Genomic DNA, 20,581 nt, shown 5'->3' with positions numbered 1-20,581 from the left:
TGGGTGGGTGGCGGGGCCCAGAAAGTTGTGGTGAATGGAGTCAAATCCAGTTGGTGGCTGGTCACAAGCGGTGTTCCCCAGGGCCCAGTGTGGGGCCAGTTCTGTTTAATTTCTTTATCAGTGATCTGGACGAGGGGATCGGGTGCACTCTCAATAAGTCTGCAGATGACACCAAGTTGGGCAGGAGTGTAAACAAGGTGCAAAATAAGTTCATTAGAAAATGATTTATTAATCCAGTTCAAGTAATGAGCCACTCCTAATAACTTTTTACCAGTGGAACATGGCATAATTTGAAACTATTAGGAAAATAATGCCACATAATTCAGGAATGTTTCTTATATTGTATCAGGCCAGTGTTGGTTGGAGTGGCTGAGATATTCAGATCTTAATGTGTAATGAAGATTAAGTGATATTGCTCTATGACTAAAGCTATGCTACTGTAAACAGAAATGAAAAGTAAATTATGTCCAGATTTAGCTGAACTAAAATTTGAAAAATCCTTAGTAAACAGAGATTATCAGCCTGATGACCAAAACCACCAGTCTTCAATTCTACCTTAGCCTTAAGATCATTAAGATAATAGGAAATGGATGGGAGAAATATATGCAGAATGTAGCCAAAGTGAGTACAGTAATTTTATGGCAGTCTACACAGAAGAGGAGAAGGAACTTTTAGCAGCAGCACTTGGTATGAGACTGAACAGGACTTTTATGCTCATTTTTTACTTCCTAAGCCATGTGCATCAGCGAATGAGATAGAAGCAGCAAAGCGCGCATTTCTGATGCTCAGCACAACTTAACCTCTCAGCACAACCACTGGTGTACTGTACACATCAGCTGCTGCTCAGGGAAACAGAATTGGGTGCACTTTAAATACAGAGGTTGTATCAGGACTATAAGCAGACACACTTCACCAATTTCTCACCCATCCTGGCACTGGGCTGGGAAGTGTTCATGAGAGTGCAAAGGCCGATGGTTGCCTTGAGAGTTTATTTTAGATGTAGTTTCTCTGTAGTTAGAGTCAATGGTTTGTGCTTTCATAGGAACTTCTGTCAAAGTTCTTAACATTTTCATATGAAATGCTGCCTGCTCAGTTTCTATTCTGAATTAGTATGAAAAATAAAATGAACAGAAATTTTTTAATTTAACAGAACTTTTTTTCCCCAAAGTAATGCTTTTCAAGCAGGGGGAGGGAAAAAAATCTATTGAGATTGGGTTTGGTGGTTGGTTTCTGAAATAGCCTGGAGCTATTGACGTTAAAGGTAATCAACAAAAAACGATTAGTGTGTGCTGGGCCAGATTGCATAAGATATCAGTTAAGAATTGGATACTGCAGAACTCAATTACTGGGAGATAATTGGTTTAGGCTTTCTCTGTGTCAGCGACAGTCTGAAGGTTCTCATCAGCCTCTAGAGCAGATCAAGTAATTGCACCCTAATGAACCCATTTCTTTGCGTTGACCACAGTGGGGACCTTGGGTGAGTAGTTTAGCTAGATATGTCTGTATTTTGCATATCTACATTACGTGAGGTAAAGTCAGTCCCCTTCAAGTGTCTGAGATAGCTAAGTCTAAGTATGAAAGAGATTGTGTTGTCATTGCAAATTGTTATGATGAAAAATGAGATTAAAATATCATGTGAAAATGTGTCCAGAATTTTTCTTTGTGTAACTGTTGAAACTAGTCTGAAACCATTTTCACAAAACTTTTCTTCTTCTTAAAACACAGTAAGTTTATGTAGAAATGTAATGATTACAAGTTCATTGAAATAAGCAGTTTAACACCTGGATTCAGTCTTTACACTTTGTCCAAGTGTGAAGTTTAAAAATATGTAAGTAAAGAAAAACCCTTAAAGTATAACAGGGTACATGTTACTCCTGTTTTCCTAAATGTTTAAAGTGCTTAAAATAGTCAAAAGGCTGAAATGGCCTGAGCGACCAGGACAGGCAAACAGGGCATGGCGCATCAGTCAGGGGATGGTGGGACAGTTTGTGCAGCAGTTCGCACAAGCAGGACGTGCAGGGAGGGCCCTGACACTTCAAATGGAGGCTGCAACTCACTTGCAAGGAGCTGAGAACAACAGCAGCCGTGGTATCCACCTGGTAAAAAGCTGTGCCCTCAGCATCCCTTGTGGCCCCTCCAGCTGCAAGAACAGATGCAGCCACCCAAACAGAGCTTTCAAGCAAACATGCAGCTGTCCAGGTCCTGGGGTGCAGGGCGTGCCCAAGTATCAGGTCAGTATCTGATGGCAGCAGTGAGCAAACAGGGACATAGACAAAGCAGAGATGTTTAATGCTTTCTTACCCTTGGTCTTCAACACCAATGGTGGGCTTAGGGACCCCCAGAGCCCTGGGCTAGAGAACGATGACTGTGGGAATGATAAACTCCCAGTCAACCCTGAACTTGTGCAGGACTTGCTGCTCCAGTTAGATCCCTATATGTTGATAGGGCCTGATGAGATTCATCCGAGGGTACTTAAAGAGCTGGCTGAAATCATAGCAAGACCTCTCTCAATGATTTTTCAAAGTTCTTGGGAATCTGGAGAGGTCCCAGTTGACTGGAATCTGGCAAACGTTGTCCAGTCTTCAAGAAGGGCAACACGGATGACCCTGGTAACTACAGTCCTGTCAGTCTCACTTCTGTGCCTGGTGAAATTACAGAGAAGATTGTTCTGGGAGTTACCGAAAAACACCTGAAAGGCAATGCAGTTATTGGTCCCAGCCAGCATGGGTTCAGGAGGGGAAAGTCCTGCCTAACAAACTTAATTTCCATCTATGACAAGGTTAGCCACCTAGCTGGCTAAGGGAAGCCAGTTGATGTGGTCTTCTTGGGTTTCAATAAAGCTTTTGATAATGTATCTCACAGTATCATCCGGGACAAAATGTCCATCATACAGCTGGATAAACACTTATTGCAGTGGGTGAGCAATTGGCTGATGGATTGGGCTTAAAGGGTCATAGTAAATGGGGTTGCATTGGGCTGGTGGCCAGTCACTAGCGGGGTTCCGCAAGGTTCCATCTTAGACTCTTTAAAGTCTTCATAAATTACTTGGATGCAGGACTGGAAGGAATACTAATCAAATTTGCTGATGACACTCTCGAGGGCAGAGAGGCCCTGCAGAGAAATCTAGACAAATTAGAGAGCTGGGCAGTTACCAACAATATGAACAGTTGGGCAAGTGCCGGATTTTGCACCTGGGGCACAGCAACCCTGGATGTTCATACAGACTGGGGAACGAGAGGCTGGAGAGCAGCTCTGCAGAGAGGGACCTGGGGTTTCTGGTCGATGGCAAGTTGAACATGAGCCAACAGTGTGCCCTGGCAGCCAAGAGGGACAACCGTGCCCTGGGGTGCATCAAGCACTGCATTGCAGCTGGTCGAGGGAGGTGATTGTCCTGCTCTGCTCTGCGCTGGTGCGGCCTCACCTTGAGTGCTGGGTGCAGTTTTGGGCATCACAGTACATTAAAGATATAAAGCTACTAGAGAGTGTCCAGAGGAGGGACACGAAGTTGGTGAAGGGTTTAGAGGGGAAGCTGTATAAGGAGCGGCTAAAGTCACTTGGTTTGTTCAGCCTGGAGAAGAGGAGGCTGAGGGCAGGCCTCATCACAGTCTGCAGCTTCCTCACAAGGGGAGGAAGGAAGAGGGGCAGGTGCTGGTCTCTTCTCTCTGGTGACCAATGACAGGACCCAAGGGAATGTCAGGAAGATGTGCCAGGGGAGTGTTAGGTTGGGTATTAGGAAAAGGTTCTTCCCCCAGAGGGTGGTGGAGCACTGGAACAGGCTCCCCAGGGAGGCAGTCACATGGTGTGAATTTTGGGGTTGTCCTGTGCAGGGACAGGAGTTGGACTTGATGATCCTTGTGGATCCCTTCCAACTCAGGACATTCTATGATTCTATGATTCTATGAAGTTATTTTTATAAGTGTAATGAATGAATTTGCATATTACAAATTGCTATATTTCATAAAGGCTATGTGTAAACCACATGGCCCAGATCTGGTCTGGTCTGTTATATACAGCAGTTTATAAAGGTCAGCAAAGAGAAAAGTTGGTCCACTGATACCTTCTAAAGGCTTTAAAAAGCAAACAGGTAGAGTAACAGAATATAAATTAATTAATCAAAATTAGTGCATATATAATTGATGGACAGTAACAAGAAGATTGTTTCATGACTCCTTCTAAGATCTGTCATTTAACAGATACCAGAAGGGTGGAGGGAGAGGACTAAGTTTTATCATCCTGGGTAGTGTATTTACTATCTCCAGGGGCTGCGCTTCTTATCTCTACAATTCACTGTGACACTAGTGTGGGTCTTTCTCTTGCAGGGCGTTCTAATGTGACCATGACCTTCTGCATTGGCCTTAACAAATGCAACCAGCAAAGATGGCTGGCAATGCCAGTCCTGTCATCTGTTCTAAAATATTTCATTCTGTCAATAGTTTAGTCTGTTATGCAGGAGTAGTATCAGATACAAAATGTTCTAATAGATGCAAAACCAAAATAGCACAGAAAACTGAAAAGACTAGCTCTCGAAGGGCTAACTTCATAATTTTGAGAGAACAAATTAGTTGTAATTCCATACATCCCTGCATTTTTACTCTGGTATATCAAACACCTTATCCTACCAACTCTTCTGTGGCCACAGCTTAAAAATAAAACTTCCTTTGGCTGCAAGAAGACTAAGGATTCTGTATTTCCGTTACTGAATTACATTTTGCTGTCACAAAATGACCACAGTCTAGCAATAGAGGAGGTGGTGTGTCCTTCAGAAACTGGTGAGGAAAATCGGGCATTATTTATTTATAAAAATGAGAGGAAAAATCCGACACAAATACACACATGCACACCAGTATAAATACTTATATTTGGCAACAGTTCTGGGGTGTCTTCTGTTCTCCACTCTGAAGCTAATTTAAACTGAAGTATTCATAATAAGCAGTACATTTCTTATCCAAAGCACTGAACTAGTAGTGGTTTTAAGTATAGAAGACTTTTTGAAGAGAAAAGAGAAACATGCAGACAACTGACTTGGGCAGAAACACTGGGATTAAGCATTGAAAGGGGTAAGGGTCTCCTCTGTCCTGTGCAGTTTAACCAAGTGCAACCCAGCTGTCTTCTGTGTCACAGCAATGCATGAGGTGTGTAGCCACTCTTTTGGTCATATCTATATCCAGTCCAAAAGACAATTGCAGAGAAGCCAGAGTGTTCAGACGCATTGGTCTCTGCCCCAGTGGCTGTTCAGTTGTTTAAGACTTACTAGACTGAATGACCCATCCTTGCTATGGCAATGCTGTCCTGCGCTGCAAGCAGCAGGTAATGATGACAGTGCCTGCCTGATGTGAGCCAGTCTGGTCAGGGCTGTGGTCCTCCTCTCAGCTCTTTCCCCAGGTATGAGCACTGCTGCACTGACTCACTCTGCCCTTACCTATTTCCACTGCTGTTCTCACCACCGTGCTCTCTGTCTTTCCTGTTTCTGTAAGAGGCATTTTGGATCACCCTTTGCAGTGTCTGAGTGCCTTGCAGGAGGATCAGTAGCATACCTTATTCCTAGCCTGTAATCCTGTCCATTTCTTGTTCAGGCATTATGTTCAGTCTAACTACAAAATAGCTGTACATAAAAATATATGTATATGAGAAGATTTTCATATGATAACACAGCTGGCGTGCAGAGCAGCCTGACTACTGAGCTGTCTGTGCTTTCTGCGTGGTGCTGATACCAGCCAGGCTCCTTCTCTTGGAGGTCCTAGGCAGTGCTGAATTTGATCGCCAGAACACCTTTCTTATGAGCTCCCAATTTTTACAGTTAACTTACAAATAACTTCAAAAAATTTAGTCTTTTCTATTGTATGTTTCCTTTTTTCACTTGGGAAAGGTAATTTCACCTTTCATTTTCATTACCATATATTTGGGAAGGGTAATGAATCAGATTCACTAAGCCGGGCATATATACAGTAGGATCCAGCAGCCTGTACTGTTTGGCAGTATAGAACAGGAAAGCACTTTCACTATTTAGTCATCCAAAAGGCAAGTGTAACTACGTATTCCCAGATTTCTGTAGCACATACCAGGAAACAATTTTATCTCTAGTCATCTCCATGCAGGTGGTGTTTTTCTCATTTGCACAGTTTCATGCTAAGTTCTCTCAACTATTTCCTATTTCCTCCTGAAAATAGTAATGAATGTTTCTTTATCAAAGAAGTTTGTGTTACGGAATCTATTATAATAATTTAAATAATTTCTTTTTATCCAAGGGGTTTTATCTCTGGGCTTTACAAAGTGTTCAAAGGACATTAATTGTAAAATTTAATTTTGGTTTACTTAATTTTTAAATAACCTGTAGGGGGGTTTTGTTGGCTTGGGTTTTATTACCAGGTCTCTTGGTTAAGCAATGTCATACTACCCAGAAAGGGAAAAGCCATACAATCTTTAGACATCCTTCTATATCTGTGATTGGTGAAACTTCTTTACAAACTTAGCCAAAGATGCAGAATAAGGTGTGTCTATCCAACAAAGGAGTGCAGGGGAAGAAATTGAAAGCTCAGGAGGAAACATGATGTTGGTAGGGGTGCCCCATGTTTTAAGATAGCCCTTGAAAAAACAACTGAAGTAAGTATTCCTAAAGGAAGGAGGTACTTCCATTCTAAGAAGCTATCAATAACATTTTTACTTAGGAGCGTTTATTTTTCACTGGATGTCTAGAAGAAAGGTAAATAATAGATGTCATGCAAGCGTGTTCTCAAGCTGCTGAGGCATAGGCACAGATGTCCTGATACAGAAACATATTCCACATGTACCACTTACTCCAGATATTCTCTTCTGTTTAAAGAGATCCTTTAGTATGGCATAATCTTTTCGTCAGTCAGAGACCATAAGCACAGGGAGAGGGTAAGAAATTCTGACTACAGTTCTCACAGAAGGGCCAAAGATAGAATCTGATTCCCGTTACAGAAGCTCCTCTGCTCTAGCCCTGCTCTTCCATATGCTTCTTCACTGAGGCCTGTTAATGCCAGGTGCCCTCCCATAGCTTGGAGAAAAGTGTTTTCATAACTCAGGAGAAATGATGCATGTCTGAAAATATGCAGAATGATAAACTGTCCCCTGAGGCAAATGCTGCTATTGTGTACAATTGAAGAAGAGCTGAAAGGTGATCTAGGCAGAACATTATCAAATGAAATTACAACAAAAAAAGGAAGAATTTATTTTCAAAATGTACATCAGTGATTTTATTTATCTAAACTGCAGAGTTATATAATGCAGTATAAGGCAGCCATTTGTTACACACACTTGGATTCAAAAAGGGCCATCTCTGCATACTGAAAGCATCTTTACTGAAATAAAACCCAATAGAAAGATCATCTACCGTTCTATTTTTATTGTTAATTTGAACCCGGTAGAAAATTGTTGATATTTACAGAATAATGCAAAAGTGCGAGGTTGCAGGAAATGGCATAATTATTCCCAAAGTTCAGACTAGAAGTAGGAATAAAGGAGTCTTTTCAATTTTTTCCCATCTTTCCATCTATTTTTTGGTAAGGAAATAATATTTAATTCACAGATGTAGGTATTGTAGTAGGTTTTACACAAATGAAAAGCTAGTATTATAAATTGTGAAGATGAAAATCTCAAATGAGCAATGTTTCCCATCATAGTCTAGATAACACTGAAGCAATACAGCAGGAAGAAATAAGGTAAAGATATGAGCAAAAAGGAGATACTCTGCATTGAGTTAAATAAACCAATGTCATGTAGTAAATACCTGTCAGAGTTTCTCCTTAACACTTCTGCAGCCAACTTTTTGGCCATGCTCATTTATGTGAAAAGTGTATGTGTACTCCCCAAACAAAACAAACAAAATAAACTAACACTTTGGCCAGAATTTTGGAGGGAGTATCTATGTGTGTGCTCTTGCATAAATGCATTAACTTTATATCTTTGAAGAGAGGAGACTCTTACGTGGGTAGGAAAATGCAAAGGTGGTGTAAGATTTCATGGATTCGTAGACCGGTTTTTGTTATTTGGAACATATGGCTATTTTGTCAGACTACATGTCAGTATGTGCGTCTTTTTCTTGGATATCCACAGTTGCTTCTGGTCCACTCATTCTGGTTGAAATATGTAGCTGATTTTGTCTTTTCTTCCTCAAGTAGAAATAAACTATACTTCCAGCTCCAACAATAGAAAAGGCTAGAAGAACGAACAGCCAAATGATACCGGTGGAAAGTACTTTCTTCATTTTCCCTTCTGTAAGTGGACGAAATAGAATCAACACCTTTGATCTTAAGATATTTCAGAATCCATTAATAAATGGTATTTCTTCAACTAAAAGTCAAATGCAACATGTGTGTAGATTTTCAGTTCAGCAAGTGGGTTTTTTTAACTAATAAAACCAAATAAAACATAATTAAATCTGATCAAAAAATAGTTTACTTCAGAATTACCTCTATTTCCTATATCTAGAGACAGATGAAGTTTATTCATTTTTTTTTATTTTTAAATATTCTCAAAATTAAAACCTAGAAACTATGTAATTATATTCTTGTTGTATTTGAGCATCTCCTTATAATTCTACTTAAAAGGAAGTATGCTTACCTCTATTTTCTGGAGACATCTCTGTGTTTTCAGGAGCTTTCAGAAGGAAAAGAAATATATTTATTCTGAATGCTTTTTTAAAAAATGAGGCAATTTAAAGTTTAAAGATGCTCCTGAATATTCCCCCTAAATCCACCTGCTGATGACAATTGTGCTCCTGGAGAGATGGAGCTAAACATGTGTAAATCTCTAGTAGAATGCTCTGCTCTTTCCTTCCAAGAGCATCTGACCTCCTCGGTCAAGATACCCAGCAAGGCATGAGATTAGAGGCAGATTTTTTTACCTCTAAAAGTGTGCTCAAATATGTTCATTTCTCAGAAACTGCCTACAGGTTATTTAATAATTTTAAGGTGTTTTCTGAAACATGGAAAATTTCCTGAGTGGATCTCTCGAGTGTTAGAAATATGTCATGAGAACTTTAGCTGAGCTGAAAAGGATCTTCTGTGAGTTTAAGCCCTTCTGTCAGAGACGACCATTCCATGTGGCTGTGGTTCTATGGTAATTGTACTTCCTAAACTTATCAGGTAAGGGAAAGGTGAACAGGAATATGAAGTTTAACCAAACAAAATGTTCGTGGTCGGGACCACTTTCATTTAATCTCAGCTGGTAATCAAACTCATGCGTTTTCTTGCAGATGATAATTTTGCTAACAGGAGTACCGGCATTTTATTAAACATGATTGCATCACACTGTAGTTAAAGAGTGCCAGAAAAAAATGTATGTTATTGTATTCCTCTAATCCATGAGCTCAGAGAACAGTAATGAAAGGAATCACCAATTCCAGCTTTTCATTGCACTCATCAGAACAAGATTTTATTTTGGAGTATATATTCAGCTGAAATTAAACAAAATGTTGCTTTTGAACTTATACTGATGATATTTGAGGGAAAATTCTACTGAAAACTGCCTTTTTATTAAAAATGAGTGGTCTTTGACCATTCTTTTGCCTAAACGTAGGGGTCTGAAGTTTCATGATGGCTAACGTCAGGCTGATGATAGTTTTATAGGCCTTATGGGAGATGCAGCTTTCTGAGGAGGCAGTCGGAAGCCATGTGGGGCTGCTCAGTATTTAGGCAGTTGAATCCTGCTATTAGGGACAATTGGTTTTGCACACAAATCTATATTGTTTTACATTTTTATGTTATACAGTGACAATACATTATCAGGCATTATTAATCTTAATGTATTAGAAATATTACGTACTTTTTGTTTTTTTACAGATATATCCTTTTTTGAAAGAACAGACATTGGTGTTCCAGTAGCCAGACAATGCACATACTTCTCCACACTCTTTATGCTTTCTGTTTGAAGGTTCTCCCATTTGCCAGTTGACAAAATCCATTGCAGATTTGTCTGTCCATGTCCACTGTCCTAATAGTTAAAATGAGCATATATGTATAAAATACAGGGGTTCAGACAGATAGAATAAGTTGTGATGGGGAAAACAAAAATTTATAACATGAATAGGTGGTTAAATGTTTCAGTTACATTCCTAAGCATATATAAGCGTGCTTTGAAATAAACTTTGTGTATTTTTAATATATGCGTACTTTCAAGTATACAAAATTGCTTTCGTTTTAATATAATGTGTCATCATATTGTATGATATGATAATGTATTATTAAATATTGAAGATATTACCTCTGTCATTTTCCTTTAGCCCTATCCAAAAATTTGGTGATTTTCCATGGAGTATCTTAATGGTGTCTGACAAGAAGTTTGCTTCAGTATAGTCTCCTACTGATACCAAATCAGCAGCTGAAAAAATATTAATGAATATATGACAATGTCTCATTTCCTTACAGCTTAAGTCAATAAACACATAAAAGATACGCAAAAAGATAAAAAAGACACTGATTCTTGCACATAATATTCACTAGTCTCATTACGGTTTTTATATCGCTGTATTGTATTTTGAGCGTGACTATGAGCTGTATGGATGCAAATCAGCACAAAAGCATGGGTTCTTGTTTAGCCTTTGGTATTTTAGAGAAGAAAAATTGCTCTCCTGCAATACTTTTTGGACATATCCAACCACATCCTGGAACATGATGCAAGCAGGCTGAAAGTGGCATATATGATGTAGTCAGCACTGTGCGTGTTGCTGCTACAGCTCTGTCACCCACCGGTGGCTGGGCAGCATTTTTGGCAGTGCCTGATGCTATGTACTGCAAGGGTAGATAGGATGTGTAAACAGCTAGAGGGTGTGGTCCAGGAGATGTCCAGAAGTTGATTTACAATTGCCATATGCACTGGCATTACAAATATACAAAGCTGTGTTGGGGTCTTCAGGAAATGACCACATTCCTGGCCTGGCCAATGGGTAGAGGATAGGCAAAAGTGTAGGAATTTAGAATATGGACCAATATCCAAATGCAGCCTTTTTTTCTGTTTATTAATGTAATGCTTATTTTTTCTAGTAATTATGTGATTTATCTTTCTACAGAACCATTTCAGGAATTTTGTTATCACACAGCAGTAAAATAAAATGCTTTTGCAAAGCTATTTTTTCTGTTTAGTCATAGGTCAGTGTTTTCATACATACGAGGAAGTGCTGCTAAAAATCCTTGTTTCTTTCTTACAATTAAAAGGCTGTCACTCGGACATGTAGTGCAAAGGTATAGGATGTTTCTTATTCTTACATTGAAATGCATGCTGCATCACAGCAATTCTCAGTGAACAGTCAGGAAAAATAAGAAATGTGGAGTAACACGTCTTTTCCTCTCCCTGATCACATACAGCTCTTCTCTTCAGATCGTAGACAGCAGTGGGGGCGGTTCCAGAGCAGAAGCTGCATGGCTAGGAGTGTTTTACTGGTTCATGAAAGCTGAACAACTCCTCCATCTCGTTTGTTGTCCAGCCAGTGAGATCCAATTCATAAACTGTCCCCTGGAACTAACAAAGACAACTTTTCTATAAGTTTGTGTCTCCTAGTTTACACTGTGTGCAGATTCCCTCTTGTCTGGGGAAGGGAAAGCTAACCCTGCAGTCTGTGCATTAGTGGAACCTGAGAAGTGTTTGTCTCCATACCCAGTTACTGATTTCCATAAAGCTAGTAGGAATTTCATATTTTTGAGGTATTCCTATTTCACCTGGTATTTGAGATATCAGATGCCTCTGTCTTTGACAAAGTTTAGTTTTACTGTGAAAAAGCATGCTCAGAAGAGCAAGCTAAAAAGCGTTGTTTAAAGTTTTAAAGTAATTTAAGATTTGCTTAGCAATATCACCCATTATTTTATATGTTTAATTACATCCTCAGTCTTTCTATAACAAAACACTTACCTAGTCGGGCACATTCCTGATGAGCTTGAGACCAGCTTCTTTTCCTGGAGGCCTCAAAGTAATAGCAGTGACCATGGAAAGGTATCCAAGATTTGTGTCCTCTTGATTCAGGGCATTTTCCAGGAAGTTGTGGGGGCTCAGTAGGGGCCATTACTGCTAAGAGATCCGGTAGTTGGAATGCAGTTATTTTGTAAAATTTGTTTTCCCCATTATACTAATAAGACAAAACTAAACAGTCTATATTAGGTTTGCCATCATAGAAAAAAATAATCATACTAAAAAGAGCTTGAATATTATTTTGATTTTGTGTTTGAGAGCATATTTTACTTCATATTTATTTATCAAGGTGATTAGGAAGATACACTAGTTATAAGAAGTATAGATTCTGTCTAATGATTATTTTTGTGATTATTCCACTTAATAAAATATCCAGCTAGTTTACTTGCATAAATATCTGCCTAATTAGTTAAAACTGCTATTTTAAAAATGTCTTCTGACACTTCAGTCTCATTTTTTGACAGGATCAAAACCTTATAGGATAAACTGTGATTGTGAATGAAAGTGTTGGTATAACTAAACATGACTAGCAGGATTTTTTATTAAACTGCATCCTGAATAAATTCTGTAGTGATTGATATAATAGGAAGATGTTGGATGAGAAGATAAATGCAGATGGAACGAAAATTAAATGTTCTGCCAAATTACATTTTCTTCCTGTGAGACTTCTACAGTCTATTTCTTTCCCTATTAAAGAACGTTCAGCTCTCAAATTAGATTTCCAGTATATTAAAGTGGAAAGAGACATTATATATCAAATCTGAGGATTTTTGTAAAATTACAACATCATAGAAAGTAATTTTGCATGCAATTCTAAATTTTCTAATGGTTCAAAATCTTCCATAATGTGACAAAACCAAGAATATCGCTAAACTGTGAAATCATATTTATACTCTTTCTATAGAAATTGTAGAATTTTGTGTTTGGAAGGCTCCTCAAGGGGTTATTTACTTCATCTTTGTGCTCAAAGGTGACACGAAGTTGATGTATAATTATATAATTTCTATCAGATATTTGTCCGGTCTGTTCTTAGCAACCTGTAGTGATGGAGATTCCCTGACCTGTCCAAAGTGCATGTTAAAGGCTTCTGTACTTTTAGATTAGAAGGTTTTCCTTGCTGTATTTAAGCTGTTACTCTTTTCTAACTCACATCAGACATAAGGAAGAATTTATTCCATTCCTTATGTCTTGTTTTTAATACTTAAAATTGATAATCTGGTTTCTCTTAGTCTTTTGTCCAACTGCAGTTATAATCCTTCCTTTTAATTCTTGTTTCCTGTTCATCTGAAAACCCTAGCTGACCGAGAGCCTTTTCAAACTTTGTTACCCCAAACTGGATACAGAAGTTCATCTGATGCCTAATCAAAACAGATCTCACAGCAAGTGAATGACTTTTCCTATTAGAACGAATAGTTAAGAAATTAATGAGTATTCAATCCTTTGTTTCTTAGGCTTTTGGTAATTATTATTATTATGAATTGATCTACTTCTGGGAAGTATTCATGTCAATATTTAGAGCTAGTTAGTTAGACTCCTGTCTTCCTGTATAGTAGTGTATAAAACAAGTATTTTTGCAGTAGCTTACTATATTTTGCACAATTGATAAATCTACACACCCTCTAGTTAAACATTATATTTAATTGCTTACCATCTGATTTTTTACAAACAGAAAAGAGTTTTTCCTGGCAAGAAGCTGTCTTCCAGGTGCCATCAGTGTCAAGGTAGACACATGCTAATGTCTGTTTTGGTTCCCCACTGGACCACTTGCTGTAAACTAATCTCCATCTGTCAGTCCATTGATATTTGCCATTGGTCTGGAAGCAAAATCTATACATTAATTTCAAGGCTGCTGAGAGTGACATAGCTACTACACGGGATCCTCAAGAGGACTGTCATGTAACCAGTATGGAATTGTATGCTTGCTAGTGCCCCCTTTTTCTGCTTGTAAATGCTAACTGCAACAAAAGGTACAGCGTCTGTTATCTACAAATATGAATACATGATTATTTTTCTCCTGCCCTCCAAAAAGTATGTAACATTAAATCAGAGCATTTTTCAAGCATTGGAAAATGGAAGGGAAAAAGAAGGGGGGCATGAGAGAAGACATAAGACTGAGAGTCAGAGAAGACATGCTGGTACGACCACCCAATGATCTCCATAGGAAATGGGACTGTGGGTGAGTGTGTTCGTAATAAGCAGCGCTGATACCCATCACTTTTGTTGTTGTTATCGTGACTATGATTCATGGGAAAGAGTGTACCATGTCAAAACACACCTACCATCCAAATGTTCACCCTCCCCTGTCATACAACTGATGTAGACATCTCACAAACAGAAAGGATTTTTTTCCCATAATATTCTAACTTCTTAATGGAAGCAATGAGACCAATTGCGTTTCCAAATGAGAAAATATCTCAGTTGATCAATATGTACCATATCACATAGACTCCAGATTCCTTTAACTAATTTTTACCCCTGTTTCTGTCGACAGCTCTATTTTGCTACTGCTACTGTAAATGAGACTACTCTACTAGAATGTGTGAGCATGAACTCATATGTAAAAAACATTCCTTTGCAGGTCTCAGATGTGCGACCTGAGATAACATGTCACTGATCCCTGAGGTACATAAACACATGGCAGGAGGGCAGGATGCATGTTGTTCCTGGAATATCTTTTATGTTAAAATAAACTCAAAATGTGGAAGATTTTACAATTTATATTTGAGACCCTTTAAATGACTCAAAACAGCACACAGCATTGGTATATATCGGTTTGCAGGAGCATTTCCTTTTATTAAAGCATGTAAGAGTTCTTAGTTCATTAAAATCTCCCCTGTATGAGCCTTATTTGAAGAACTCAAGTGTAAATGGGTACTGTACTGATGTAACATGCTGTTTTCAGCACTATATTGGCATAATTTCCTATAAGTTACAAAATGAGAACATAAAGTAAGATCAGGTCCACTGTCAGTTTGACTACCTGTATGTAATGTATGTGTTCTTACCGCATTGCTGTTAAGACCAATCCACAGAGGCTCTCCATATTCCTGTGCAAGTAAGAACAACAGTGCCTGGCTATATGGGTCTAAAATGCTGGCAAGTTCTGAGGCATTGTTATTGCAGTTTTTCTGTGCTTCCTCCCAGTTCATTTTGGAATGGGTAACAGAATAGCTAATGGCACCAGAATGGTCAAAAGCGAAGTCCAGCACTGTTGCTGATGACTTAAAGAGTTCAGGATCTGTAGGAATAAGAAAAAGACATTTACAACCTGCTGCACCACCTGGACGCTCACAAGTCTATGAGGCCAGATGGGAACCACCCGAGAGTGCTGAGGGAGCTGGCAGAGGAGCTCACCAAGCCACTTCCCGTCATTTATCAGCAGTCCTGGTTAACAGGGGAGGACCCAGATGACTGGAGGCTTGCCCATGTGATGCCATCTACAAGAAGGGCCAGAAGGAGGATTCAGGGAACTACAGGCCTGTCAGCCTGACCTTGGTACCAGGAAAGAGCTGTTCTGGAGCTGTTCATCTTGAGTTGATGATGTTGTCCTAGGCATGTGCAGGACAACCAGGTGATTAGACCCAGCCAGCGTGGGTTCATGAAAAGCAGGTCCTGCCTTACCAACCTGATCTCTTTCTATGACCAAGTGACCCACCTAGTGGATGCAGGAAAGGTTATGAATGTTATCTACCTGGACTTTAGTAAAGCCTTGGGCACTGTCTGCCACAGCATTCTCCTGGAGAAACTGGTGGCTCATGGCTTAGACAGGTGTACTCTTTGCTGGGTAAAACACTGGCTGGGTGGCTGAGCCCAGAGAGTTGTGGTGAATGGAGCTAAATCCAATTGGCAGCCAGTAATGAGTGGTGTGTCCCAGGGCTCACTTTGGGGGACAGTCTTGTTTAATATCTTTATCAATGATCTGGATGGGGGGATCGAGTGCACCCTCAGTAAGTGTGATGACACCAGGTTGGGTGGGATTGTTGATCTGCTTGAGGGTAGGAAGCCTCTGCAGAGGGACCTGGACAGGCTGGATCGATGGGCTGGAGCCAACTGTATAAGGTTTAACAAGGCCAAGTGTCAGGTCCTGCACTTTGGTTACAAGAACCCCATGCAACACTACAGGCTTGGGGAAAAGTGGCTGGAAAGCTGCCCAGCGGAAAAGGACTTGGGGGTGCTGGTTGACAGCTGGCTGAACACGAGCCAGCAGCATGCTCAGGCGGCCAAGAAGGCCAACAGCATCCTGGCTTGTACCAGGAATAGTGTGGCCAGCAGGAGTAGGGAAGTGATCGTTCCCCTGTACTTGGCACTGGTGAGGCTGCATCTCGAATACTGTGTTCAGTTTTGAGCCCCTCACTACAAGAAGGACATTGAGTTGCTGGAGCGTGTCCAGAGAAGGGCAAAGAAAGCTGGTGAAGGGTCTGGAGAACAAGTATTATAAGGAGCGGCTGAAGGAACTGGGGTTGTTTAGTCTGGAGAAGAGGAGGCTGAGGGGGGACCTTATCGCTCTCTACAACTACCTGAAAGGAGGTAGTAGCGTGGTGGGTGCTGGTCTGTAGGACGAAAGGAAATGGCCTCAAGTTGCACCAGGGGAGGTTTAGATGGGATATTAGGAAAAATGTCTTTACTGAAGGAGTGGTCATGCATTGGAAGAGTCTGCCCAGAGAGGTGGTGGAGTCACCATCCCTGGAAGTGTTCAAAAAATGTGTACACGTGGCAGTTCAGGACATGGTTTAGGAGACATGGTGGTGTTGGTTTGATAGTTGGACTTGACGGACCTAGAGGTCTTTTCCAACCTTAATGATTCTATGATTATATGAAAAAAACCCTCCCCAAGAACAGTTAAATCTGGAGGTACATATTTGACTTGAGTGGCCGAATAACATCTTCATTATTCACAACCATTAGGAATTTAGGAATTTACTAATGGAGTGGAACACCTTCTCATTAGTTTCTTATAAGTAACAGATAACTTCAAAACAATGTTCTTGAATAAAGTAATCCATTTCAGCCTCTGAGAAATTTGAATCCGTAAATACACAGTGTCTTACATTGTAGAAGTTAATTTACCCCATCAGTCAAAAACAGCACATCTTCCCCACATGTTTTCAAAATATTCTTCACAGCTTAGCAGCTTTCTGACTATCAGTCAGGTTTATTTGGATAAATGTAAAACTTACCAGTTATGATATTATCTAGATCATTATGAATGTATCTAATTACATTTTTTGTGGGTTTTACCTGTTTAATTACACTTTTAAAAATGAAATAATTTTGCTTTCCTAAATTCTGATATTTTATTTATCATCCCCTTCTCCAAAACATTGCTAAGTATCACTGTTTTGCAAGATGGGCCCATAGGTTTTACTGATCCTTTACCTAAAAAAAAAAAGACAACTGATCTAAAGCATGTTAAACTAGAAAAGTGATTTTAATTCTTGTGTTATAAATTTCAAGATTAGCTATACAGAACTCACCACTATTCTTCTGGCATATATATCCTGTGGACTTATAACACTCCTCATTCTTCCATTTTCCTGTGTCATCAGCATGACCTCTCTTCAAAGAAACACAATCAAACTGTTGGGGTAACAGAAAGAATATGAATTAATTGATATTAGAAGTTATAAAAGAAGTTATAAAACAAAGTACTGGGACCCCCTGGATAGTTTCACTATGTGTGTTAACTTCTAAAATCCTAATGTTGCATTTATATTTTCTCCAAAATGAACAGCAAATTACTATGAAAAAGAAAACTTTATTCAGTCTATCCAATCTTTATTCAACCTGTCCATTGCTGCAGTTTTGCCAAGTTCTTTGGCAAAATTGTAGCAATGCCATTTTGTGCTCTGAGATAGCTAGAATACTCAAACATTGAAACTTTTTATTGGTAATCTCAGTGTACAGGTAGATTAACAATTTGGGGAGAAGGCTGAGGCAATGTCTCCAACAAAGCGAGCTGTTTACATAAAGTGATATTGTTCCTCAGATTTAACTTGATGGTAAACACTAAGCGGCATTTGCCTGTTGCAGATTGTGGCCATCTTCTGGACGTAGACTGTGAAACAAAACAGGTTCTACAAGTTTTGGGGAATCTGGAGCCCAGTTGGTATAGGAGACAGCACTTCCATCAGTCCAAACAAAGTTGAGTTCACTGAGTATATCATTCAAGCCAATCCAGAGATCATTTGAAACATCCTTCAATTGGTAAGTGAGAAAAGCTGGAAAAGAGCCAATGGAAATAAAGATGAATATGTCATGTCATCAGTCCAGACACCAGCTCATAACCAAATCATCGAGCAAGTATTTTGTTTAGTTAAAGTCTTGTAAATACATTTTAATCAGCATTTGATCAGAAAATCATCCAAGTTTATGCCAAGCCTTTGCCTGTGAAAAGTCTCAAAGAGTGAAAGTATTTGGAACAATGAAGCAAGACTGGAAGGAAGAAAGATACAGAAAACTTTCCTGATCACCATGTTATCTAATGAGTTCGTTTATGTCGATGCTTGGGATGAGCTGATTGACCATTGGAAATGTGTAGTTGTATACTGCTGAAAATGGAAGCCCGTGAGCATGGGCGAGGTGAAAATTTGCCTTCATCTGACATTCTACTGCTGACTTAAGTTTCAGAGTTTAGGCAGTCATTTCAGAGAGGTATAGTAATATATCCCTTTCTGTTTCTGGCAGAAATAGACCATGGATTCCTTTTCTTCCTCTGTGTCTAAAACTAGATATGTCAGGTCTGAGTTTTTTATTTCATGCTAATTCATACCCTATAAATAATGTAAAGCAGTTTGCATGCAACAGGAGGAAGCAACCCTTAGCATGCCCTAGACAGAGGGTTCCAGCTCTTCCAAAAATGTTTCATGATATGGCCATATAACCCATGTTGAGTATACATACTATAAAATACATACATTTACATACTGTCTCTTTTTGCCACGTTCTTCTTTGCAGGAAACGACCACTGTATACAGAATAAATGCTATCTATTACCTAAAGAGCTGTTGCACTATACCTTGTACTTGTTCATTATGTATGCTCGCCAGGTTTCCTCCAAGGTTTATACAAGTTCTTCTTGCAGTATGCCAGTCTTCATAGGAAGAGCCAAAAAATTTGTAACACTAGGGAAAAATGAGTATAAACTGTTAGTGAATGACAGCAAAAGGAATTTAGGTTTGAATTGCACTAGTTTAAGTAGAAATTAGCCCAGCTCAGACCCACAAAATAATTTTCCAAAGTTAATAGAGACTCGGCTCTGGAACCAAGGCAAAACCATTCACAAATTTGAAATTTACTCTGTGTCTTTCTGTGAGGGATTGAGAATATCACAACGAAAGTCAAACAACCATTTATAAAGCACAGTAGGTGTTTGATGAGAATCTAATGTGTTAATCAACTCAGAGATTTTGAGAAGCCGTACTCCATCCTTAGTAAAACATGAAGAAGTGCTAACTCAAAAAGAAAGGCCCAGCCCAGGGTTTCATTTGGAACTGTAAAGTTTCTGAAAAACATTTTTGACCTAGATCCTATGGTCACTGTGCTCGCATGTGCGTATTCAGCCTTTTTAATTTTACAGCTCTTTTAGTAAGGGAAGTATATGAGTCATGGTTTCTTAAAAAGTGCATAGTCATCATATTACCAATACACATTCACCTTGAAATGGTTTTGGTAATTATAAGAGCGCCTAGAGTGCCCTCTGTATGTTTACAGCTCACCCTCTGTTCTGTGGCACTCCATTAGCACTGTCAGAGAATTATATTGCATAGTTTGTGCAAAATAACAACTCTGAAAACTGTTACAAAAATGCAAAAAAAGTGTACTGGCATAAACTCCACTGGTGTGAGTGAGCATCCATGGGTGCTTTCGTAACAATATTTCATATATTAGAAAACAGAACCCTCGCTTAGTAAGCACGTCAAGTTTGTCCCTTTTACATTGAAGCCTGTTTAGAAAAATGTGGCCTAATTTCTGATTTGTTCCAGCTCAAATGACTGATTTTACAATATAGTTGGTGCTTTCAGTTGAATTCAGTTCAATTTTTTTGAAAGTATTTAGAGTGTAGCAGTTTTTCCAATGTATCTCAGATGACCACTTCTCACGAAAACAAAAGTCTGTAAAACCACTATTTTGCAAGAATTAGGCAACTGGTTCAATTTTTAATGCAACTTTGGATAATCACTGTCAGAAGATATCCGAGAGGCAAAAGGCCTCTTGTATATCTTTAAGTACCTTCCCAAGGACTAATATCATTGTCATTAGGTGGATGTTATCATACCTGATTTTTAAATAAAAGCCAATCTTGAGGACATCCTCCAGGAGGTGAAGGTACCTCTGAAGGAAGGGCTGCCTTTATAAAACTTCTGTGCCTTTCACAGATATAGCCATTTGAAAAACCACAGCTGACATCATTCCACAAGCCTGAAATCAATTTAAATATAAATTATAAGACACTGAATAAGATTGAAATTTGTGGGAAAATGAACTGGCTTCAGTGCTTGTAGGTTCAAAAGCAATCTGCCTGGGAATGTGAGGTAATGTGCTTCAGCTCAACTCTGCCTCCCATCATCACTGCTTACAGGGGGATTTTGGTCCTGCAGTGACTGCAGGAGTAGTGGCCATACAAGATGTCTGATATGGCAACACTGTGACCTCTGAGCAG

General features: G+C 39.3%; 1 protein-coding gene across 1 annotated transcript in view; it reads right to left on the bottom strand.

The window, feature by feature from the left end:
* Positions 1-7,220: 7,220 nt before the first annotated feature.
* Positions 7,221-20,581, bottom strand: part of LOC104052267 (macrophage mannose receptor 1) — a 33,743-nt gene continuing 20,382 nt past the window's right edge. Inside the window, exons 20-30 of the mRNA XM_064444734.1 lie at positions 20,198-20,340; positions 18,938-19,043; positions 17,944-18,140; positions 17,397-17,499; positions 14,928-15,160; positions 13,571-13,736; positions 11,866-12,018; positions 10,225-10,341; positions 9,787-9,954; positions 8,584-8,619; positions 7,221-8,235 (exon numbers count right to left, since the gene is read on the bottom strand). Of these exons, the coding sequence (XP_064300804.1) occupies positions 8,036-8,235; positions 8,584-8,619; positions 9,787-9,954; positions 10,225-10,341; positions 11,866-12,018; positions 13,571-13,736; positions 14,928-15,160; positions 17,397-17,499; positions 17,944-18,140; positions 18,938-19,043; positions 20,198-20,340 (1,622 nt within the window). The 3' untranslated portion in view covers positions 7,221-8,035. The remainder of the gene's footprint in view (positions 8,236-8,583; positions 8,620-9,786; positions 9,955-10,224; positions 10,342-11,865; positions 12,019-13,570; positions 13,737-14,927; positions 15,161-17,396; positions 17,500-17,943; positions 18,141-18,937; positions 19,044-20,197; positions 20,341-20,581) is intronic.

The sequence above is a fragment of the Phalacrocorax carbo genome, chromosome 2 (assembly GCF_963921805.1).
Source record: "Phalacrocorax carbo chromosome 2, bPhaCar2.1, whole genome shotgun sequence".
Classification (NCBI taxonomy): Eukaryota; Metazoa; Chordata; class Aves; order Suliformes; family Phalacrocoracidae; genus Phalacrocorax; species Phalacrocorax carbo.
The sequence above is the reverse complement of the archived record's forward strand: the minus strand, read 5'-3'. Positions and strand labels throughout refer to the sequence as shown.